Consider the following 22,705-nt stretch of genomic DNA (forward strand, 5'->3'; position numbering starts at 1 on the left):
TAAATGATTTCCATTTGGATGTGAAAATTATGTATTTACCCTAACACACCTCACCCCTTCAGATGATGGATCAAGGCCTAATAGCTAATTTAAAGAAATATTACACTCGTCGTATTTACAGGCAAGCACTGAAGGAAGTGAATAACACTGGTGTGACCTTATGTGACTTTTGGAAGGGATGCAACATTTATACTTGCATCAAGAATATTGATGCTGCATAGTGTGAAGTAAGTGGAATCAACATGAAGGGAGGATGGCAGACATATGCCCACAGTTTGTCAACAACTTCAAAAGATTTAATCAGGGAAGAGGAGGAAAAGGAATCGTTAACAGTTTCATTCACATAATTGAAAATACACAGCTTGATTTAGGGGAAGAGGACTTTGAAAGAGCTGTTTGAGTCTCATTCAGAGGGTTATTGAATAAAGATTTAATGATGCTGGAAGAAATGCAAGGAACAGAAGAACATGAAAAAGAACCTCTTCCTTTAAAGAAGTGTGAAACGAAATTGATGGCTGAGAGGTTTCTCTTATGGAGAAAGCTTTAACTATTTTTGAGAATCAGGACCCAGATGCTAAGAGATTCTGAATAGTAGCAACAACCATCAACGATACTATCCAGTGTTATCATCTCATACACAATGAAAAGAAAAGAAAAACAATGCTAACTACCTTAGCCAAATTCTTCAAACAAGTGCCTTCAACCTCAAGAGCTTCCCTACCTCCGTTAACTGCTCTCTCCTTAGATTAAGAGGAAAGTGATGCCAAAGAAATCCTTGCCAAAGAAGACACTGACATTGACGACACACAGCCCCAGTAATTCCACACCAACTCTCCTCTCATCCATCACTTCAAGCCTACACTACCAGTTTCAAAGGTAAGAAAAACAACTGTATTATCATTACAATTTATTTAGGTTTTATGTATCATTCGATCATTCGTATTAATAAAAATACTGTACTCTATTAAATAGAGTACTGTATGTACAGTGTACAGTAGTGTATTCACGTTATATCATATGGTACTTAAATAGGCATGAAGACCAACTTACGAGCAAATCAAGATACAAATGGCCGTTACGTACACAAAGTGGTATATATATATATATATATATATATATATATATATATATATATATATATATATATATATATATATATATATATATATATACATCTAGCTGATCAACCCAACTTTGCCCGAGAAAACTTTAAAGGACTCAGAAAAGTTTTCTACATCTCCTTTGAATTGTTTTGTCATGTAAGCATGTGTACTATCATTAAAAATGCTTTTCTTTTCTGTAATTAATAATTCTGTTTTAAATACATTGAAGACTCTTTGCTCGAGGAAAAGCGGACAGTGTCATACAGACCTTCGCAACGAACAGCAATTCACGTATACCAAAAGGTAAGTAGGTGAAGAGATTCACGCATGGAAATGAATAGTGGATGAATCGTTGTAGAGACTATACATCCATGAACAACAGAATGCCGCGGCAGTCATCATATTTAAATACGAATATCACACAGGAACTGCCTCATCGTCAACGAAAGCCTGTGCTCTCTCTCTCTCTCTCTATTTTTCAGTCAGATCAGAATTCAACGGTATGATTTCACAGTAATAACGAAAAACATATCAGTAGGTCTGCGGAGACGAAGTGTGGTATGGACATGCGCACAACTTCAGTTAACCAGAGACCATTCAGTCGCCTGATTATCACCTCGTTTTCAAGACTGGTAAGCGATCGTTATCGCATAAAACCAAGATGGTATGCTGTCAGCTTGACAGACAAGTAGCTTCAGAATATCCATAAGTTATTAAGATACATTGTCCTTTGACTGCTTAAATAATAAATTATTATCACGATGATAATTTTAGACACTGTAAAGAGAGCTGTAACTGTTTCCGGTTTCCTGCGCGTGTTAACGAACGCATTTCAGTTTCCTCTGAAAGTGCAGGCCGAAGTCTGAATGGTCTATTATAGAAATTGTCGATGAAGTTTTCAATGCTGATTTCATCGAAGTGATAAACAATTATGTTAATAATTATCATACATTATGATCAAAATTCACGTAAATTCTGATAAAAATTTACATATTATAGAGCGTTTATTGCCACAGGTTAATCATACGTCTGACAGCGCCTGGAAGAAAACCTGGAGTGCTCAGATGAAAATTCACCATTAACCCATAAAGCACCTGAAGGAAAACCTGAAGGAATTGGTAAAAACGAAAATTTTACTCAATAAGTCTCTGCTTGATGTGTGTAACGGGGGTAAGGGTTTGATTTTGAGTCATAAGCTTCCTGGGGTCACATAGAGGCCACGTGCTAAATTTTGCCCGGACCAGTAAAGCAGTTTGGATTTCTATAATCGACAAAATAAAAAATATTCTCTTTTATATATATATATATATATATATCGCTCATATGCGAGAACAACGTCATAACTCAAAAAGGCACTTTTACAGGAGAGATGATTTTAATATTTAAAAATTTATAAAAATATCTAATGACTTTCTGCCATTTTTTGGCTTAATTCATATAACGTAGAAAACACATCTTCATAATATTTCTGAAGGTTACGAAAATTGAGCTCATAGTATCAATGCAATAGTTAATTTTGCGAAAGTATTCAGTTTTATGTCATTGTTGCACAAAAATGTGATCTCCTTAGCGTGTACTAGGAAGAATTATGACGATATTTCTACAAAAATAGGAGTAATTGACAGAGATATTATTTCAATCATTTATGGTTATCAGAATAGAACAGATGAATATGGCATCACAGTTAGCGAATCATGTCGCTAAACATCATTAGACAGAAGTAATATAAGTAATTGCAATCATTTGATACCTCAAAATTAAATTCCAATTTTGTTATTATCAGGCATCCATACTCTGAAATAAAATAAACAGTTATGAATTAAATCATAAGTACATTCACTATAATAAAAGCCTTTTCACTAAAAGGCAAAATATTCCTAAACAAATACGTAAATAAAAATGTACTATGTCTATGCAAATTTTATTGAAACCTAACTTTTAATGTCGAGTGAAACTTTTTTTTTCTTATTATAGAATCAGTACTGCATATCAAAATAAAGCAAATCTTGTAGTAATAGAAATAAGCTTTCCGTCTTATTTCCTGAATAACATAAAGCACATTATAAAGTGTGTGACACTTCACCAACAGATTAAGACCTTCATAGAATTGATGGTGATGCTTCGGAATTAGATTTTTTCTCGCATAATTCCATTAGGTCAACTTTCTTCTTGTGTGGTATCCTGGTTTTTCTTTGAAGCACGGGAGCAGTCTGAAATCCTTTGACTTATTGCTCTGCTTGAGTACTGTGCATTCCCTTAAATTCATCTGCATACGAATGCTTGTACAAAACGGTAGACGGTGATTCCTTGATGACTTTCAGCACTTTGATGTCACTTATCTTAAGATCCTTGACGTTCATGGGACCAATGTCATTAGCAATTGATTTTATGTTATAGAAGTCGTCAAATCCTAAATGGAAGACATTGAAAGGATCTCCGTTTCTTTGCAGTCGAATAGCTGTAGCAAAAAAAGTTTCGAGGGACATAAATAGGCCCGCTTTTGAGGAGTCTTTTGTTTTGCTTTTCAATCAGGGAATGAGCTGCATCCCTTCGTTCTGTGTGTGACCTTTAACTAAATACTTATGAGTAATAGAATTTACATCCAATTCCTTTACTGCATACAAATAAAGTGCTAGCATGAATTTGTTCTTTTGCTACAGCACAATTGTCGGAATAGAATATTATGTCTTTCTTTCCTGATTCAGTGATACTTTTAATGTACTGTAACACACAAGTTCCTAGCTCATTCACTCCGCGATGACCGTTAGACTCATCCCATAGAAAGCAGTCGCATTTATTTGTTTTGATGTCATAGATCGTAAAATTCAGTACGTTCAACTTTGATTTGTAATAAAACACACTTACATCACCTTTTCGGAGCTGCATGACCGCCTGCAAGTCGTACACTGCCACTACAGAATCTGATGCTTTATCGATAGCCTTTTCCTTCCTTGATAGTTCCTTCTCATTTTGATGACTCTCATAGCTTTCCTTTAGCAGTTCTTTCTCCATCTCTTCAGCATTATGATAGGATGTGCAGGTATCACACTGATCCTTTTTTGGTGTAAAGAACGATATGTTATGCTCTTTTTAGAAAATGCGATGAAAGAGAGTGTAATTTCAAAAGGTAGACCTTCTTCTTTGCAATTGGCAACATAGTCTCTGTAATTTCAGCAATCGATTTGCTTCCATCAATGAAGGTCCTTGTTGTATTTGCTTGGGTATAATGACTTTCTACCTTAGGAATTGATTGAATATGGCTGGTTATCTTCTCTGATCCGCTCATCGACAGTACAATGATTGCCATGCTTTCCTCTTCGATCTTCTTCCATGACTACATCAGCTACCTTGTCCTTTTTTCCAAAACTGTACGTATGGGTCGATCGTTTTTATGTCAAGAGTGTTCTTAAAAAAACCTTGCACCCTAATTCTATTACAATTTCTAAGTAGATAGAATGCATTATTGAGTCTTCTTTGTTGTCTGGTACCACCCACTCTGATGTATCTGTACCTTGTTTGAACTTCCTGAATAGAATTTCCGAATAAATTCACGCTGCTTTGTTATATCACTTAGATTCCAGTATGAAGTGAAAATCCAATTTCTCTCTTCTTCCGTAAATTTATTGGAACATTTCAGTCGGCACTTTTCATCACACGCCGGTTTCATTTTCCGTTCTTCTCGCTCCTTGATTAAACTTTGACTTCATTTCATAAGCTTTCCCTTGATTGCGTAGTCGCTTTTGCACATTCCTTCTCCAATTCTCAGGACACGCCTTTCTCTTTAATCCTTTTTGGATGGACTAACCAATATCGGCACATTTTCGTGAATACCGATCTCTCCAATTGCGTTTGGATTCTCGTCCAGGACTGCAGCAACTTCTGCACCAACGTTTGGAGACTCATTCATGACTGTTGCTACTTCAACTTCTGCACCAACGGTAATATTTTCAGAGGGCTGGTCATCATCAGCACTGTCTGTATCTTCTTCATAGTCTGGAATATAATGCTTATCTGCTACAGAATCATCCGAATCTAGTTCGTTGTCAGAAGACATAGAAGAGCTACTTGATGATGAAGATGAAGAACTTGACGAGGATGATGTAGAGGATGAAGATTGTATGTAATCGTTACCTTCACACTCTCGAACGCCACAATCAATTTCCTTGTTCTTCAAAGGTTCACGGATGTGGCCTAGAAAATTGTAAAATGTGCGAATAAGAAAAAATTGCTGTGAAATATGAAAACAAGTTTTCCCTATATCTTCAACGTTCCAGTTGAATGTGAAACATCTATGAGACACATACAGGATACATTAAATTGAAATAAAGAAAACTCTCATAAGAGGAGGGATATGTAAATCCATAACTAACCTAACCTAACCTAACCTAACCTCTAAGTAAATGCGTACAAACCAGCCCACATGGAAGAGTGGACGAGGTTGAATCTGAAAACAACTAACCTACTGCTGAGGTACTTTCGTTAGATGGAAGAGCTTCTTTCTTTTCATCTTGCAGTTTGTTTAATGCCATTGATAACAATGCCTTACCTCTGCTATGCATTTTACTGAAAAAAATTAAACAAAACATGCTAAAGAGTTCATAAACATGAAATGCCATAATAAAGTGCAGTGGTCATAATCTACATTTGTATAAATAGCGACATAAGTTAAAATATGAACAATGAATATATTTATCTCACACATACTTTTCTGCAATAACGACACATTATGGAATACAAAGACAGAGCTTATCTACATTGTGCAAAATGTTTGTAGAAATATTGACATAATTTGAGATAACACATTGAAAAGCTCATTACTTTGCTACAAGAACGTCACATTTTGAATAAAATAAACAGGTAAGTATCTGATATTTGCATGAACAACGTACTATTTAGAATTAAAACGTTATTGCAATGAACATTTTAAGACTATTAAACAACAAAATATCACCAATACTGACCCATACCAAAATATGACGTTTTTCTTGACAACACAAAAGCACTTTCCCTTATAACGGTTAAACAGGAACTGAGATTATGACATTGTTGACACCAGGATTCAACACCTAGGCCAGGGCAATAGTGACACTTACTGCCCTCTAGTGGTGAGTTTTGCAGATAGAGATATGTCGTTTTTACCCATTATAGAGCAAAAAATGGGCAATCTTATGGTTGTCATAACTCAAATTTCCCATTTTTGAGTTATGACGTTGTTCTCGCATATGATGATATATATATATATATATATATATATATATATATATATATATATATATATATATATATATATATATATATGTATGTATATATTTACATATATATATATATATATATATATATATATATATATATATATATATATAACTATATATAACCTATATATATATGTATATATTATATACGATAATGAAACAGATAAAGGGCAGGAATACAATAGGATATGCATTATGTTTTAATCCTACGTTTCGTTACAACATCGCCACATCTTCAGGATTTTCTACAAAATAAAATATAATACGTTTACATAAAATAAGAGCTGATTATAAGATCAATAGTTGAAAAAGCTAAAAACAATTTTAGTGGTAAAATTACAACTCACAGTCTTAAATTACATGCACACTTGATTAAAACTGCGACTAGAGGTACAAAAATTATATAAAAACAGAACGAACATTTAAATATCTTGGCAAAATTATATATAAATAAAAAGAATGCCAACACATACAATAAAGCAAAAATCATACACTCATAAAACTACAGCTGAAGACAGCTCCACACAACCAACCTTTCAGCATCAAATATAAAAACACACTAAAAGTAAACGTCAAGCGGTACAAAGACTGACAGGAAATTTAGACTAAAAACAACGGGACAGTTCTTTGAGTTCCTTTGTTTGGCCAATAATTTTAAAATCTTCATATTTGATGGTACTTTTACATTTGATAATGTGACTCCTTATATAAGAAGTTTCCGAGTTAGATAGCTTACAACCAGTTCTATAACTAACCTTCTTAAATATTTTGGTCTCTAAGGAAAATGACTTTTTCTGTACCTCAATTTTTAGAAAGAAAACATTTATTGGTGTCGGTTCCAACTTCTATGGTTTCTGTTTCCTCAATTTCAAACTTAACTCTATATATACCTTGCTCTATCGTGCTTTGTCTCTTACCTGTAGCTGGACTCTCTTCCACAACGAAATTACTTTTCTCCTCAGTACTTCTCTACTAACTGCTTTCCTTTATGATCTTCTATAAAATTTTAAATAAACTTAACAAAAGTTTCCAGAACATCCTTTACGTTTTAAGGTCCCTAAGCTACCTCTTTATGCCAGTTTCCCGCATCTACTAAATGACAATTTTCGGAGAGATTTTACAAAGATCGTACATATACATTTTAGAGCCATAAATCTAAAAGTTATACCTAAGAATCCTAAGACCATTGGCTCGCTCTTCAAGTTTAAGAATCGGCTCTGCCCTTTCATGACTATATATATATATATATATATATATATATATATATATATATATATATATATATATATATATATATAGTTCACTAAGATACTACCAATGTTTTCACACATATTAAGGTCAGGAGCTACCTGGAAATTCACTTGACGAGGAGAAATTGATACCACTGTTTCGGAAGCAGCTCCTGCGTCTGCAAAGCCTTGAAACATGGTGCCTTATCATGCAAAGATGTGACTTCTTCAACAGATGACACATTTTCAGGCTCTTTGAGAAAGAAATACTCCACCAGTAAGCACAGTTTCTCTGAAGTATTTGCCATGCCATGACTCCTTTTTCTTTGATGATCCACATTAATTGTTTGGCTGTGAAACAGAGAAAAATTCCAAAACATTCAGGAAACTTCACAACTTGGCAATAGCACACGTCATCGCTGATATCATCCAACTTTGCATTCCAAATAATGTCATTTTTATGATTTGGCTTCCTGACTGTGTATATGAAGAATTCATCTGATGCGGCAACATGGAGAAAGTCAGCTTCAGCCCAATCTTTAAGAAATGAACCACAAAACCATGCACGGTCTTCTCTCTGTTGCTGAGTGATGTTGGGCTTGCTGATAACATGAAATGGCTTGTTACCCAGTTTTTCAACTCACTATATACAGCACTATAACTTCTCTTCTTTCCACTTTTTGTTTCTAGTTCAAGTGCCAGTTTATGTAAAGACTTTGTTGGTCTACCCACTACCTCAGCTATGATGTCTTTTGACTCCTGAGAAAGGATTTTCGTTCCAGTTTCTTTTAACAAAGGATTCATCTCTTTGAATGTATTTAGTTATCCAGGAACGTGAAATGAAGGATGTGCCAGCATCCCTGGCCTCTCTGGAGGAGTTATAGCCCGGATTCGTCAATCCATCTGATTTCCTCCGAGTCGTTAGCCATGGCTGTATCTAACTCCATCACTCAGTCTGAAAATACAAGAAATGTAAAATGAAAAAAAAGCTTAATAAAAACTTAAAATAATGTACTTGGAGATAGGCTATAGCAGAAAACTAATTTCAAACACCCACTATATATATTAACTCACTCTGTAAAGGCTGAGGTCATTACAAGTTGAGATTTTCTTAAACGATGAAATAACACTCAAGGGGCAGAAAAATTGGCAGAAATTAGGTTTAAAATTTGGTAAGCAAAAATCTAACCCAAAAGACAAAAAGGAATTCTTCCTCGCTTAGACAATACATATTTTGAAAATTAAAACAGTTTTATAATAGCTATGAAATTTTTTGGTAAATAATCTTGTAATTTCCTAGTTTTTATGGTATCTCCGTTGTGTAGTGTTAATAAAATTTCTAATACTGTTACTAAAAGTAAGCTGCTGAGTAAAAATAATCCTATCAATAAAAGAGAACGATTCAAGAACTTCGTGGCGAAAACTATTAAATAGTTTGTTAAGGCGGTCACAGTCTTTTTGTTTACAGATAATTTCGTAGTGGGGAAAACTAGAGTAGTGCAGCCCTGACAACCCTCCCACCATTTCTCAAGAAGGCAGAGATTGTAACAAGACGAACTTTACAAATTCCTTACTCTTGAAAAAATAGAGCTAAGGATACAATAAAATTTCCATAGGAAAAATGTAATCATAAGCTGCAAGCACTAATTTCCTTATGACAAAAAAAAAAAAACACAGCAATCATCAACAATACAGCGATCACCAATAATACTGCAATCACCAAATTCCCTTAAACTAGTAGTCAGGCAATTTCAAGAAAGGGACATTTAGGTTGCTTAGAAGGATAATCCCTGAAATTTTAAATTATTACATCTCTGCAAATAATTAATTTCAGCAAATTAATTAATTTCGAAAGGGTTTACTGAAATTCCTCAGAAAGGTGGACTCAGACCACAGTTGACGACAGAAGGTAAAAGCGTCAGTGACATCCAGTGTAGCGAATACCAGTTATCCATCCATGAGTTCAGGTGCACCAAATCAGGGGTTAGTCATGAATTAAATTATTCCATGATGTAGTGCACTCAGTGATAATCCATTAAAATATCTGAGTTGAGGTTGGGTAAGTATCGAATAGAGGTACTTGTTTGAACTGTGGTTCAGTCAGTACTGCAGTACTGACAGAACTACCTTGTCTCCTCCTCGATTTAGGACCACTTTGACGTGGTGAGGGGGCCCTTGAACCCTTGGAATTGTTGCCTGGTTCAAGTCCAAGAGTCTGGTGTATTATTAGATATTACTTTGACTTAAGTCCTGTGGAATTTTCAACTTTTGGAAAAATTTATCTGATTTGATAAATAGGAAAAGGTATCATAGCTGGGACTGAGGTCTATACCTGAAGCTAATAGCAGGAACTGCTGTAGGATCATCAATTACCCAATAATGTTTGGACCTGAGAGATACCACATTGATAGCTCAATGGTGGAACTGTTCTGCAGAGCTGGGCCATTGGATTCCAGGGGTAGTCTGATTCTGGGGATAGGGCTCTCAGCATTCTTTCCAGCTCTCCTGTAATATAATTAGGGTGAGGATGATTGCATTCTTGTAATACTCTCAGTTCCAACAAGCAGCTTTGGCTTACACTTGGGCCACATAAATGGTGTTGTGCCATCCTCTATGGGGTAGAGTAGGGAGTGGACATTGTGAGTTGACTCTTACTGGTACCATTGGTAGAAGAATAAACCCCATGAAAGGCTGATGATATCTTTTTAAGATTTTCAGATTTACTTATTTTTTTCTTTCAATTTGATCTTTGTGAATAGCAATAAAGTATCGAGTACCCTGGGCCCTTTGATGATACCTTTTGGTACAGATGGTGACCTCTTCACCCTCCTCTGACAACCCGTGTCTGGACATGGCTTCTACTGTAATTACACTGGAACCCCATGCTCCAGCAAGTAGCAAAGGGAAATTGACCAGAAATGTATGTGAAATAGCACTAAGGATATTTGAAACATCTTGTGATAAGTATTTGACCTTTAATCTAGAAGATTCTTATTGTGACATTTTTAATGTGTATGGAGACATTGTGAAGTGTTGTGGCTGAGAGCCTCAGATATCATCTGAAGGTCGAGGAAAACTTACAGTAGAATCGGCCTCAGCAAATGAAAGTAAAAAATTAAGAGCATTATTGAGTTTTGGAGGAGTAAAAGTAGACTGCCCAGTACATGCTTTTGGGAATTACTTCAAGGGAATGACATTTGCACCCCAACTGATGATGTACACAGAAAAGAAACTTGTAGAAGAAATAAAAGATCAAGGTATGATTAGAATTGAAAGAATGAAGATCAATGGAGCCTTGGTTCCACTTCCAAATTTAAGTTTCACATTCAATTCTACCCACTTACCTAACGTAATGAAAGCAGCATTTTTACGTTTCAAGGTTAAGCAATATATCCCAAGACCGAGGAAATGTTTTATTGTCAAGAATATGGTCATATGATAGGGTCTTGTAGGCAGAATCTACAAGGAAAGCCTGCCACATGTGCTAAATGTAGTGAACCAGAGCATGGTGTATGTTATAAAGAAGCAAAATGTATGCATTCTGAAGACAATCATCCATCTTCTTCACAGAATTGTGATGTGTACATCATGGATAAAAAAATCCAGTTATATGGGTAATTGAATGCATCACATTTACAGTGGGACAACAGAAACTTCTAAACTGGTAAGTTAGGCCAGGAATACCATTTTCTAGTATTTCTGCTATCCAGAGAAGAAATGTAAATGTTACTGGAGGTACTTCCTTTGGTAATGTAAAGGGAAGATCAGTGGGGACCTGTACTTCCACCTCTTTGGAGGCTGTGCCTGTAACAACTGGCACTTCTGCCTCTTTTGAGGCTGTGTCAGTAATTTCTGACATTCCTGCCTCTCCGGAGGCTGCACCAGCTGTCTCTGGCACTCTTCCCTCTTCTAAGGCAGTGCTAGATATACATGGCAAGCCCGGCTCTCTGGAGGCTGCACCAGTTATATTTGGTGTGTAGGCCTTTTTGAAGGCTGCGCCAGCTGCAACTGGCGCTCCTGCCACTCTGGAGGCTGCATCATGTGTACCTGGTGCTTGTGTCTCCCTGGAGCCTACACCAGCTGTGACTAGTGCTCCTGGAGATTCAGAGGATGTACCAATTGTGTCTGGAACTTCCACCTCTCGTCAGGCAGCACCAGCTTCATCTGGTGCTCCTGAGCTTGATATTCCTCTAACAAAGATGCCATCAAAGGTGCCCAACATCCATAATACTGGGGAGGTTGTGCTATCTGCAACAAGTTCCTCTTCCATGGAAATAGCACCATCATCAACTATGGAATAGAAAACAGTCATAAATGATCAGTCTCCTCCCAGGAAAAAAAAAAGCAGGAATGGGGCAGTAAGGTGAAATCACTTAAAATGGGCTCCAGTTTAATGGCCTCAGAATCAAAGTGAAATTCATTCATTTTCTCCAGTGGAACTGTTAGGGATTAAGAGCTAAATGGGAAGAACTAAGGTTGCTCGAATCAGAAGTGTCTCCTGTATATATGATTTTGCTGGTAACAATACGTGTCCAAAACCAATAGAGTACACAGCCTGTCATTCCCTTTATAACATAAATGTAGGAAGCCATGGGGGTGTACTTTTATGTATTCATCAGGGCACCCCACAAAATCTTACTAATATCAAGTCTTCTCTGGAAGTGATAGCTGTGCAGATCCATTTACAAAGAAAATATTCAGTATGCCCTTTCTACCACCTAGTGAAGTCTTCCCCACTGATGAATTTAAATCCTTTATTCAACAACTACCATGTCCTTTGTTATTCTGGGAGATATGAATGGTAGAAACCCTCTTTGTGGTGATATTCTTTCCAATCAAAGAGGAAATTGCCTCTGTTCCATCATAGAAAGTGAAAATAAGAGAATCCTAAACATGGGGGAGCCTTCACAATTTCGTGCTCAAACAAGCACATTATTAGAAATTGACATATCTATATGCAGTGATGACTGCCTTATTGACTTCAGTTGAAGAGTGATAAATGGTAGATTTAACAGCGATCATTTTCCAATAGCAATGAATGTATCTTCAAATCCTCGATCATCAAGGTCACCTAAATGAAACATTGGTAAAGCTGATTGGGCAACATTCCAGGAACACAGCTCAGTAGATGACTCAGCTGATGCTCTTGACTTTTTGAATATAGTTGTATTCTTGGTTGGTCTTCAATCCGTGCCCAGGACTTCAGACATATTAACCCTTAAAGGATGGGCTAAATATATATTAAGCACACCTCCAGACCGGGCAGACTTTAAGGTTGGCTAATTCAAGAAAAAACACATCAATGGAAAGAGGAAGATATGCAAATGCACATGGTATAAGAAAAAAAAATTATAAAGATTTTCCTGAACCGTCCACGGGAAGCTGAAAGTGACTATTTATAACCCTGTGTGGGGCTTCTTTTACAAGTCACTTGTAAAAATATGCTGATTTTACAAAGTTATACATGTTTTTCCTAATGATTTGTTTTATTTTATTTTGTAAAATTATAATTACAGCTCTTACATCATTATAAGAGATAAGAACTAAAATCATTAACAAATTCTGAGTATATTTATTGTAAAATATTTACAAGATCAGTAACTTTCTTGTGAGGTATACATGCTTTTTCTAATATTTCTTTGCACTTTACTTTAAAAATTACGATTATATCTGAACTACTATCATAAAAGATAAGAACTAAAAAACCAACAGCAATACCTGCAAATTTATGAACAAATAAAAAAATGTCCTGGAGTTATGGACAGGCAGTACATGCCCCCATAAAATCTCAAGGCTGATTGATCTACCTCTCTCCCGTACTGAGCTAATACAGTTGCCATAAGTCATTTATGGCCCATTGAAGTGCTATGAAAATTTTTCCCACTAATTTCATCCAAACCGTATAACATGCAATATTAATCCTCATAAGAGTTAGCCCGGGGTTCACTCAAAACCTTCTGTAGTTGCTCATACGATCATGCCCGTCCACTGACCAGTTTCATGGTGAGCTCACAAATGCCAAGAAACTTATAGGACTATGAGGTCAGGTTTTACCAGATATCGCAAACAAAAATGCGGGTATTGTTGAGTTGAATTTTGAAAAGCAAGAGCTCATTTCCACATGGAAATTATAAAGGCTCAAAAGGAACCTTGGACAATTTTCATATCTTTACTAAAAAAAAAACCCTAACTTTAATTTGGAAGAGTTAGAAAAATATCAGGCAAATTTACTCCTTGTTATCTTCCAGTTATTGAGATCAATTGTTGTGAAGTAGCAGATTCCCAGTTAGTGGGAATTGAGTTTGCTAATCATCATGCTAATGTTGTTCAGGAAAATGATGACAGACCCTATTCAGCTCAAAGAAGGGTAATGGAACAGGTAGAAATTGATTTTAATCCATCAGGGAATTAACAATACAATGTACCTTTTACCATGAGGGAATTTACATCAGCCTTAAGAGAGTGTAGTGAATCAGCTCCTGGACTGGATGATTTAACATATTCAGTGATAAAGCATACCCCCAAAAATACCAGATTTTTAATACTGAGCCTTATTAACAGAATTTTTTAAAAACATATTTTTGTTAAGCTATGGGAGATGTTTGTGAAACCTTTCAAGACAGAGAATTGTTGTTCCATTGCACTGACATCATGCCTGTGTAAGATCATGAAAAAAATAGTGTATACACGTTTGATGTGGTCCTTGGAACATGGTAAATGTGATTTTCAAAGTGCTTTCCACAACTGAAGTGTTGGTTTGAATCGACTCTTCAATATGTGATGCTTTTACTAACAAACAGCATCACATCACTGTTGTCTTTGATCATGAGCGGCCTATGACACAACATGGAGATATGGCATGCTGAGAGTTCTACATGAACATAACCTGAGAGGCAATTTGGCTCATTTTGTCAAGGCATTTTTAAAAAATAGGCTATTTCAGATTCAAGTAGGTGCTACAGTGTCAGATGTATTCAACCAAGGAGTGCTGCAAGGTAGTATTTTACCTTGTTTGCCTTAGCAATCAATCGGGTATCCAGGATAATTCTCCCAGATGTAATTTAATACTCTATTTGTTGATGATCTTTCGATATCTTTTGCAGCAACAAGGATGGCAGTATCTGAATTCCACCTTCAGCGCTGCATTGATAACATAGTAAAGAGGCTGAGATGAATGGTTTTAGGTTTTTAGTTAGTAAAACGGTAACTATGTAAGAGGAGTTTATCCTGGTCCAGATCATCCATTCATGGGCAGAAAATTCCATGTGTTGCTGAAACAAGGTTGCTTGGGTTGATTTTTGACAGGAAGCTGACTTGTATTCCACATCTGAAATACATCAAAACAAAATGCTTGAAAGCAATGAGTGTCCTGAAAGTTTTGTTCTACACTTGCAGGGGTGCTGACTGAACTCAGATGTTGAGACTATACAATTCATCATGTAGGAATAAGATTGGTTACAGGGGGATTTAAGTCATTTCTCACTGAGAGCATGCTTGTAAACACTGGTGGGATGCCTCTGGATCTACATTACCAACATCTGTTGGTTCAGAGCTGGCACAGATTTCAGAGGCTCCCTAAGTCTTTAACCAGCATTTGTATCAGAAATGAAAGGCGTTGGCAGTTTTATGAAAATCGCCACAAGCAACTCCAACCATTTGCTTTTAGAGTAAAATGTATAACCCTTCAATTAAACAAGCCAACGACAGAGACTTTACCAGATAAACATTCGGTGAGCTCACCCCCAACCCCTGCACCCAGAACCTTCCAGAGGTAAAGTTCTGTAGATACTTAATTCAACTAAGGCAGCAATGTTCCATGATACAATGAGATCAATATTTTTAAATCATTTTTCCCAACAAGATAAACCCATTGAGGTTCTCACAGATGGATCAAAGTCAGATGCTGGCATCTGCTTTGGAGTGGCCTTTCCTGGTGTAGAAAGAAGTGGGAGACTATCACCTGTCGCATCTATTTTTACAGCAGAACTGCATGCAATTTTAAAAGCCTTAAAGGAAATTTTAACTGTTGCCTCATTGTGACTCAAGAACTGTTCTTTAGTATTTAGAATCTTTTAACTCTTTACACTCAGTGATTTTAGAGATAACGGAATGGCAGTTGTTATTGAAAAGAGGAGGTAAAGAAGTAAATTTTTGCCTGGTGCCTTCTGTGTTGGGGTTCTTGGGAATGAGCAAGTTGATCAACTTGCTAAGTCAGCAGTCAGTTCTCCAGAGGCCAGAAGATGCTTACTTTGGCAGTCCCTCTGGGAAAAATATTGAAACAAACCAAAAGATGTGCAGTATTACGTTGTCAGTATCTCCTTGGTCATATCCATATTTGCCAAGGAGATTAGAAACGATGTTGTAAGGGTTAAGGACTGACATACAAGACTCACTCATGGATTCTTGATTTCAGGTGAAAAACATCCATTGTGCTGTGATTATATTGTCCCCGTGACCTGAGACATTTGCTGGTCAAACGTCCCAGTCATGGGGATCTGAGACATAGGTTCCTCTCCTGGGGATGTAACAGAGACGGACTAAAATATTTTAACCTTGCTTTGATTCTCGAGGAGAATAGTAATATAACGCAGTTGTGTATCTTTGTTAGGGAGTTGGACCTCCTCAACAAAATTTTGTCATGCACATGGGCAGTATATGTGTGTATACATGTACAATATATATTTAGTGTATAAAAAAAACTCCAACTTTTATTTATACTTACCCACGAGATCCGATTGGCAAGGGTGTCTTTCACTGAGCTGGCCTTGACAAAAGAAACTTCTCCCGCGGCAACTGAAAAGAATCCTTCTCTCTCTCTCTCTCTCTCTCTCTCTCTCTCTCTCTCTCTCTCTCTCTCTCTCTAAAACATCCTAAACTATTGTGTGAAAATTAAACCCCACGTACAAAAATAGTTTATTCTGTGAAGCTAACAAACAACAGGTTAAAAACATGGTAATTAAGAAAGAAAATGCTAAAAGCCACAAAATGAATGTAAATGATAAATGAATTTTTCCACCAACAAAATACACCTTAGCTAACACCGAAATCATGAATAGGATTATTCCCCACTTCATTATTTCCCCAATAAGTCTTCACATAAAAGTAAGTTTAAGCTTAAGTCTTTGTTCCATTAAGATGACCATTTCTCAATATGGCTATATCTGTGCAGATGCGTGTCCACCCCAATTAACCATGGTTCCATTGAAACATTCTGAAAAAAAACATAAAATATCAGCCAGATCATCAACACAGCACCACATGAGATAATTGTTAAATCATGACAAAGAATAATCAAGTCTGCAATTTATCACAAGGCTCTTTGCACCGAGGGTTTTCGTAACGCACAAACAGATTTACGTTTCCGTTAACATACAACCCCCAAAAAAAAAAAAAAAATTAGAACTGGACCAAAAAGTTCCATGGAAACTTCCATCTTTGGACACGTGTTACTGTCTCTGGGCGCTCTCCGATCAATGTTCAAGTTGCCGATGATCAATTGCTGACTCCCAAAAGTGACTGTATGCTGAGCGCTGAATTAACAAACATATATCCCCATTTGCGAGATTTGTTGAACATTGCAAGGGATTGTGTGTCGTGAGCATGTTCACAAATTCCTACTTACGCAGGTGGACATATTTATCTAGAGATGTGATTAACCATACATATATACATGTATAATTATTTATATATATATATATATATATATATATATATATATATATATATATATATATATATATATATATATATTATATATATATATATAAAATTTCTTGTATGAAACTATTCTAAAAGAATAAAATTTTTTAAGTTTTTTTTATTTTTTTATTTAATATCATTACGGCGTCAATAACCAAGATGGTGATGCCAGTATTAATCTCAATAAATCGATCAATCAATCAACCGCCGTGTCTATGCCGAAGAAAGGAAACTTCAGTTTTCTCTTTTCACCTGCAAAGACAACTTTCGGAAGTATCCCTCTTCTTAAAACAATTATTAGTTGCAGGGACAAGAGTCTGGTCATACCATAATAAAGATACAAAGGGAAATCATTATATTTTAATTGGTAATCATTAAGAAATGATACTAATGAAGCATCCTAAAGGGCAGAGTTAAACCAAAGATACACAAGTCATTGCAAAATCCAAGTACGTAAAAATGATTTACATACAAACCCATTTTTTTTTGTTCTTCGCCCAAACTTTTAAGGGCGAATTATGTTACAGTTTTCTACGAAAAGCGAATATTTCTATTATGCATCCATGAGAGTGAATTCAACTTTTGAAGTTAGGGTTTGTTTGGTAAAAGCAGACAAATGTTTAACGAAAAGGAAAGGCCGAGAACTTGACAAATTCTCATGGCAACAAACAATATGCCGAAAAAGGATAATTTTTAGGGATAATTTTATTATCTATGGACCTCGGAATCTCACAGGTGCTTTGTAAAGTTGTGTGACTGAGACAATTACTAAAAGGTGGACTGTAAAGTATATTCACTGTACTCTTCATGATGTGTTATCACTTTTCACTGGATGTGGACTTCTAGAGGTTCGGTTTACACGCTTTTCCCCTTTCCCGCTCTCTCTCTTTAGGAACGGTTCCCCTTTCACCTGCAGCTAAGATAAATTCATCTAAACGAAGCTTTGGGCTCTACTTTCAATATGAAGTGACGAAAGGGGATATGAGGTAGATTTCATCCTATCGGACTGCTCTTTTTCTGCTGTCTCGTACCTTGTTCATTTATATATATATATATATATATATATATATATATATATATATATATATATATATATATATATATATATATATATATATATATATATATATATATATATATATATATGTGTGTGTGTGTGTGTGTGTGTGTGTGTGTGAGTGTGTGCTATTTAGGCATATTTTCTCTCATGCAATTTCTATGAATTTAATGGCAATGTTCACAGATACTATCTTTTTTGTCAAGGCTTTGAATCAGTCTATATTTCTGTTTCTCTTCTGGTACACGAATAAAGAAAATCATTGCAGATTCTTTTCATTTACTTATTCTAGTCGACGGATCGTATCCTCGCTGATCGGCGACTTCTTCAAGACTAAATTACAAATTGACATACTAGGTTTTTATTACTGCATGCAGACTTAAATTTTCAACATGATGTCATTGGGTGCTGGATTTCTATTGGCCGGTGGGTCTCATTCTTTCGCTGGTGGTCTGGGAGGCAGCATGGGTATTCCTGGTGCTCCGTAGGATGCATCCTACATTGCTGTTTGCAGCGTAGGGTGAGCAAGGGAGTGATCCCCGTCTCTGGTCGATAGTCTTGATTTGCCTCTTCATTAGTATCGATAGCCTTTGGCTTTGCATGGGAATTGAAAGTTCTTTCCTTGATATCTGCCATGTCTATATTGGCAAATAGGATGGCAAGGGTGGATCCCATGGCAACACCATCTACCTGTCAAAGGAGGTCACCCCTATGTGAGAAGAAGAGTGCCTCCTTGGTGCAGATTTAGAGAAAACATCAAAAGGCACCCTCTGGTATGTCAAGGGGCGAGGCATCTGAGTGGTAGACTCTACTTAAGATAATGTTGATGGTTTCATAGATCAATTATCAGAATTTGAAACTAACTACGACCATCAGAGACTAAAGGCCAGGGCATTGTTATGGCACCGTCAAGACACATGAGACCGGCAATAAACGGCCTTTCTAAAGACAGATTAAGCTGCTGGATTGTCTTACCCCGCAGGAAACCTGGGAAGAGGCCACGAATCGCTGAACACCAGGCAAGTGATTCATCGTTTGCACACGGCTCCTACCCCTGGCCGCTTGCCTCAAAAGGAAGAGACCAGCGGAGGCTGGAAGCAGTTAGGCAGTTAGTTAGTCATGCGAGGAGGAAGTGTACAGTTAGCCATACATGCGGGCGGGTAATGCAGTTTCCTGAGAGACCATTCATTCTCCCTGTCCAACTCCATTCATCCTCGAGGGCACCGCCATACGTGTGATCGTCCCTTGTCCTTCTTCGTCAGAGTCCCGCGTCCCCTAAGGTAAAATGCAAGTGAAGACTTTTCAGTCATGGCAGTTTGCCCTTTAGAAAGTCTGGAGTACAGTACCAGCATTTCACTTCTGTCCTTACGCCAGTTTATCCAGTGCCATTTCCAATGTCCTGTGTTCGAGTGTAAAGTGGTCATTCATTCCTCGAGTCTTTGACACCCTCAGTGCAAACTCGAGTCATATTCGGTGTTATATTGTTCCTTTACTGGCGTGTAATGTGTAAATCTCTCTTGCAGAAGGACCTATTCGCAATGGACTCATCTTGGATTGTGCCTTGCCTTTAGTCAAGACTCCAGTAGAAGGATCTTCAGGCGTTGCAAGCCCTTTATCAATTTACTTATCCATTTTCCCTTCAAATGCTTGCTTTTGTAAATATAATTCTTTAATTTATCCTAAGTGTTTACGTGTAACATTTCTTTATGAAGTAGAGCCTTCAGCTCCTAAATTCTCCCTTTTTTCTTATTTTTTATGATTTCCTTTAAGCAAGTCAGAACTCCAAGGCCAATTAAATAAAGTTTCCGTTGCCGGCCTGTAAAATACCATAAACCCAGGGAAATACGTAAATATATATATATATATATATATATGTATATATATATATATATATATATATATATATATGTATGTATATATATATTTATATATATTTGTATGTATATATATATATATATATATATATATATATATATATATATATATATATATATATATATATATATATATATATATATATATTTTATATATATATATGTATGTATATATACAGCATATATATATAGATATATATATATATATATATATATATATATATATATATATATATATATATATATATATATATATATATATATATATATATATATATATATATATATATATATATATATATATATATATATATATATGTATGTATGTATGTATGTATAGCGCCAGCATCACTCACGTGAACATTTGAGCTTACTCTCTACGACACCTTCGGCAAATTACGTATTTTTGACCGATTCGGGCAGTCTGCACATATCTTGTAATATCTTTTTCGAAACTAAACTCATGTACGAAGGTAACAAACTTTGTTGATGAATCTCAAGCGTAAAAGAAAATGACCGAGCCTCCCGTTTTTTTAGTTTTACTGAAAAAGAAAATGGTGCTGGAGGAACTATACAAAAGAAAGGGATTCTCCATAATTAATGCTTTGACAATTACAGTTGTGACCATGCGTCATAGGCAAGGTATGCATTTAATAATAAGCCCTATCCTTAGAATAATGAAATAAAAATGGGATCATCTCTCACTTTCTGCTATGCTAAAACTTTCTGTTACTAGTAGACTTCATGTCTAAAAGACTGTCCAACAGAATTTAAATCTACAATGTATCTTAGATAAATAGATGATAATTTTAATCATCAAAAGAATTCTAAAATTTCTATAAAGATCTTCACTGTTTAAAAGTACAACAGTGGCGTAGCTGGCATTCCATCAGCGGGGGGCCAAGATATTTTTGGGGCGGCCAAAGAAAATTACACAGAACTAATGTATCAGTACTGTAATTAGTAAAATATACAATTCTCGAACGTATATATCCACGTGAATGAAGGAAAAAAATAGTATTAGTAATTAGTAAACCTGTATTTGAAAATATAGAGCTCAATTTTTAACTCTTACTATATGTAAATCTATCAAATACTGTGAGGGTTAAGTTTAGCTTCAAAGGGAATTTCAACTGTTTGGGGGGGTAGTGGGGGCCAAGCATTTGACTGGGAAACCACCCCCCGGTCCCCCCATTGCGACGCCACAGAATTTACAATATCCAACTATGAAATTTTATGTATAATTTAAAGCAACTGTAAGCTCTCACTTCTTGATACCACCTTTGTTAGAGAAAACAACTCGTTTTCTACATCAGCTAACAGAAGATCCACAGATACTGGATTAGGATTTCATTTATTACTTTTTCCTTATTCTTTACGATATTAGTTGCAAAAATTCTTGTTAAAGGAGCATTCTTAGATCGTTTGTTGATAGAAAATTTGCCCTTCAAGTTCCAGTTTTCATTATACCCAAGGACATCTGATATGTAACACTACTATAACCAGGCATTAACACCTTTGGAGCAAGAACAAATCTTGGCAAATACTAAAAAGTTGCCTATCCACAGATACAGTTGTAGGTTGTCTTAACTGGTAAATTCGCGACTGACCATTACTCTAGCGAAAAAGTTCACTTGTCCTGTATTGCCAGGTATGCTGGTAGGTGTAACCGTTGTTAGCAATACAGTTTCCGAGCACATGAGGAAGAACATTTAGGTGGGACTAACTACAGCTCGAAAACCGTGCCACTTAACTGCAAGATATCTCTTTTACTAGCAGCATCATGGTTCTACACACCAAGACGTCTTATTCCGGTGCAAAGCAATAGACAAACTGGTCCTCGTTTATACAAAGCCTGTTTGTGTTATCAAATGAGACTATGACTTAATAGTCAAAAGATGCCGAGTTACTGTTCTTCAAAGAACATTTTACATACTTCAAGTGTTACCGATATTTCGGTTGTTATTCAGTATCCTTTCCTTTTCATTTTTATTGTTTAAAATCACCATTTTATGATAATGCTTCCTGACCTTTGGGCAAAGATGTTTATCAATTTGGTCACTTCTTTTTTTGCCTGCTTATATGGAATAGGCTTCGTATTTAACTAATATATGAATATTGTCATATTTATGTCGCTTTTTCACCTTATTTTTGCACCATGGAAATAAATGACCAGGGTAGAGTTTTGCTTTGAAACTTAAATACCCAAGGACCTTTGTGGATGTAGCATGGAAAAGAGCCAGGAAAACATTTTATTTAACTAATAACAAACTTGAATTCAGTAAGCATAATATTCTCAAATTACCGTATGATGAAAGGTTTTACAGATTCCTAGAATTTTAAAGCTTTTCAACATAAATGTTGTTTTCAGTAATTTTAATGTTAAGAGTTTAGTGATAAAAATTCTCCTAAAGATGTTTCTGGCTGCATCTATGAAATTCCTTGTAAAAAATGTGATAAAATATATTATGGACAAAGTGGAAAACCACTT

At 35.9% G+C, this 22,705-nt stretch overlaps 2 protein-coding genes across 2 annotated transcripts; one reads left to right on the forward strand and one right to left on the reverse strand.

Annotated features, from left to right (window-relative positions):
- Positions 1-4,884: 4,884 nt before the first annotated feature.
- Positions 4,885-10,437, reverse strand: LOC136830395 (uncharacterized). The gene is made up of 4 exons (XM_067089930.1): positions 10,382-10,437; positions 9,958-10,089; positions 5,563-5,666; positions 4,885-5,294 (listed from the first exon to the last, which is right to left on the reverse strand). The coding sequence occupies exons 1-4, from the start codon at positions 10,435-10,437 to the stop codon at positions 4,885-4,887; spliced, it is 702 nt and encodes a 233-aa protein (XP_066946031.1).
- On the forward strand, positions 10,436-11,885 carry LOC136830396 (mucin-5AC-like). Its single transcript, XM_067089931.1, has 3 exons — positions 10,436-10,504; positions 11,295-11,429; positions 11,577-11,885. Exons 1-3 carry the CDS (start codon positions 10,436-10,438, stop codon positions 11,883-11,885), a joined length of 513 nt encoding a protein of 170 aa, XP_066946032.1.
- Positions 11,886-22,705: the final 10,820 nt, after the last annotated feature.

This window comes from Macrobrachium rosenbergii, chromosome 46 (genome assembly GCF_040412425.1).
Source record: "Macrobrachium rosenbergii isolate ZJJX-2024 chromosome 46, ASM4041242v1, whole genome shotgun sequence".
Classification (NCBI taxonomy): Eukaryota; Metazoa; Arthropoda; class Malacostraca; order Decapoda; family Palaemonidae; genus Macrobrachium; species Macrobrachium rosenbergii.

Excerpts from the sequence above, each read along its gene's own strand:
- LOC136830396 (XM_067089931.1), top strand. The coding sequence starts at position 10,436 with ATGGCTTCTACTGTAATTACACTGGAACCCCATGCTCCAGCAAGTAGC. Across the intron at positions 10,505-11,294 it reads AAGGGAAATTGACCAGAAAT|AGAAGAAATGTAAATGTTAC; the intron begins GTATGTGAAATA and ends TCTGCTATCCAG. Across the intron at positions 11,430-11,576 it reads CCTCTTTTGAGGCTGTGTCA|GCTGCGCCAGCTGCAACTGG; the intron begins GTAATTTCTGAC and ends GCCTTTTTGAAG.
- LOC136830395 (XM_067089930.1), bottom strand. The coding sequence starts at position 10,437 with ATGTCCAGACACGGGTTGTCAGAGGAGGGTGAAGAGGTCACCATCTGT. Across the intron at positions 10,090-10,381 it reads GTCACCATCTGTACCAAAAG|GAGAGCTGGAAAGAATGCTG; the intron begins GTATCATCAAAG and ends ATTATATTACAG. Across the intron at positions 5,295-5,562 it reads CGAAAGTACCTCAGCAGTAG|GCCACATCCGTGAACCTTTG; the intron begins GTTAGTTGTTTT and ends ACAATTTTCTAG.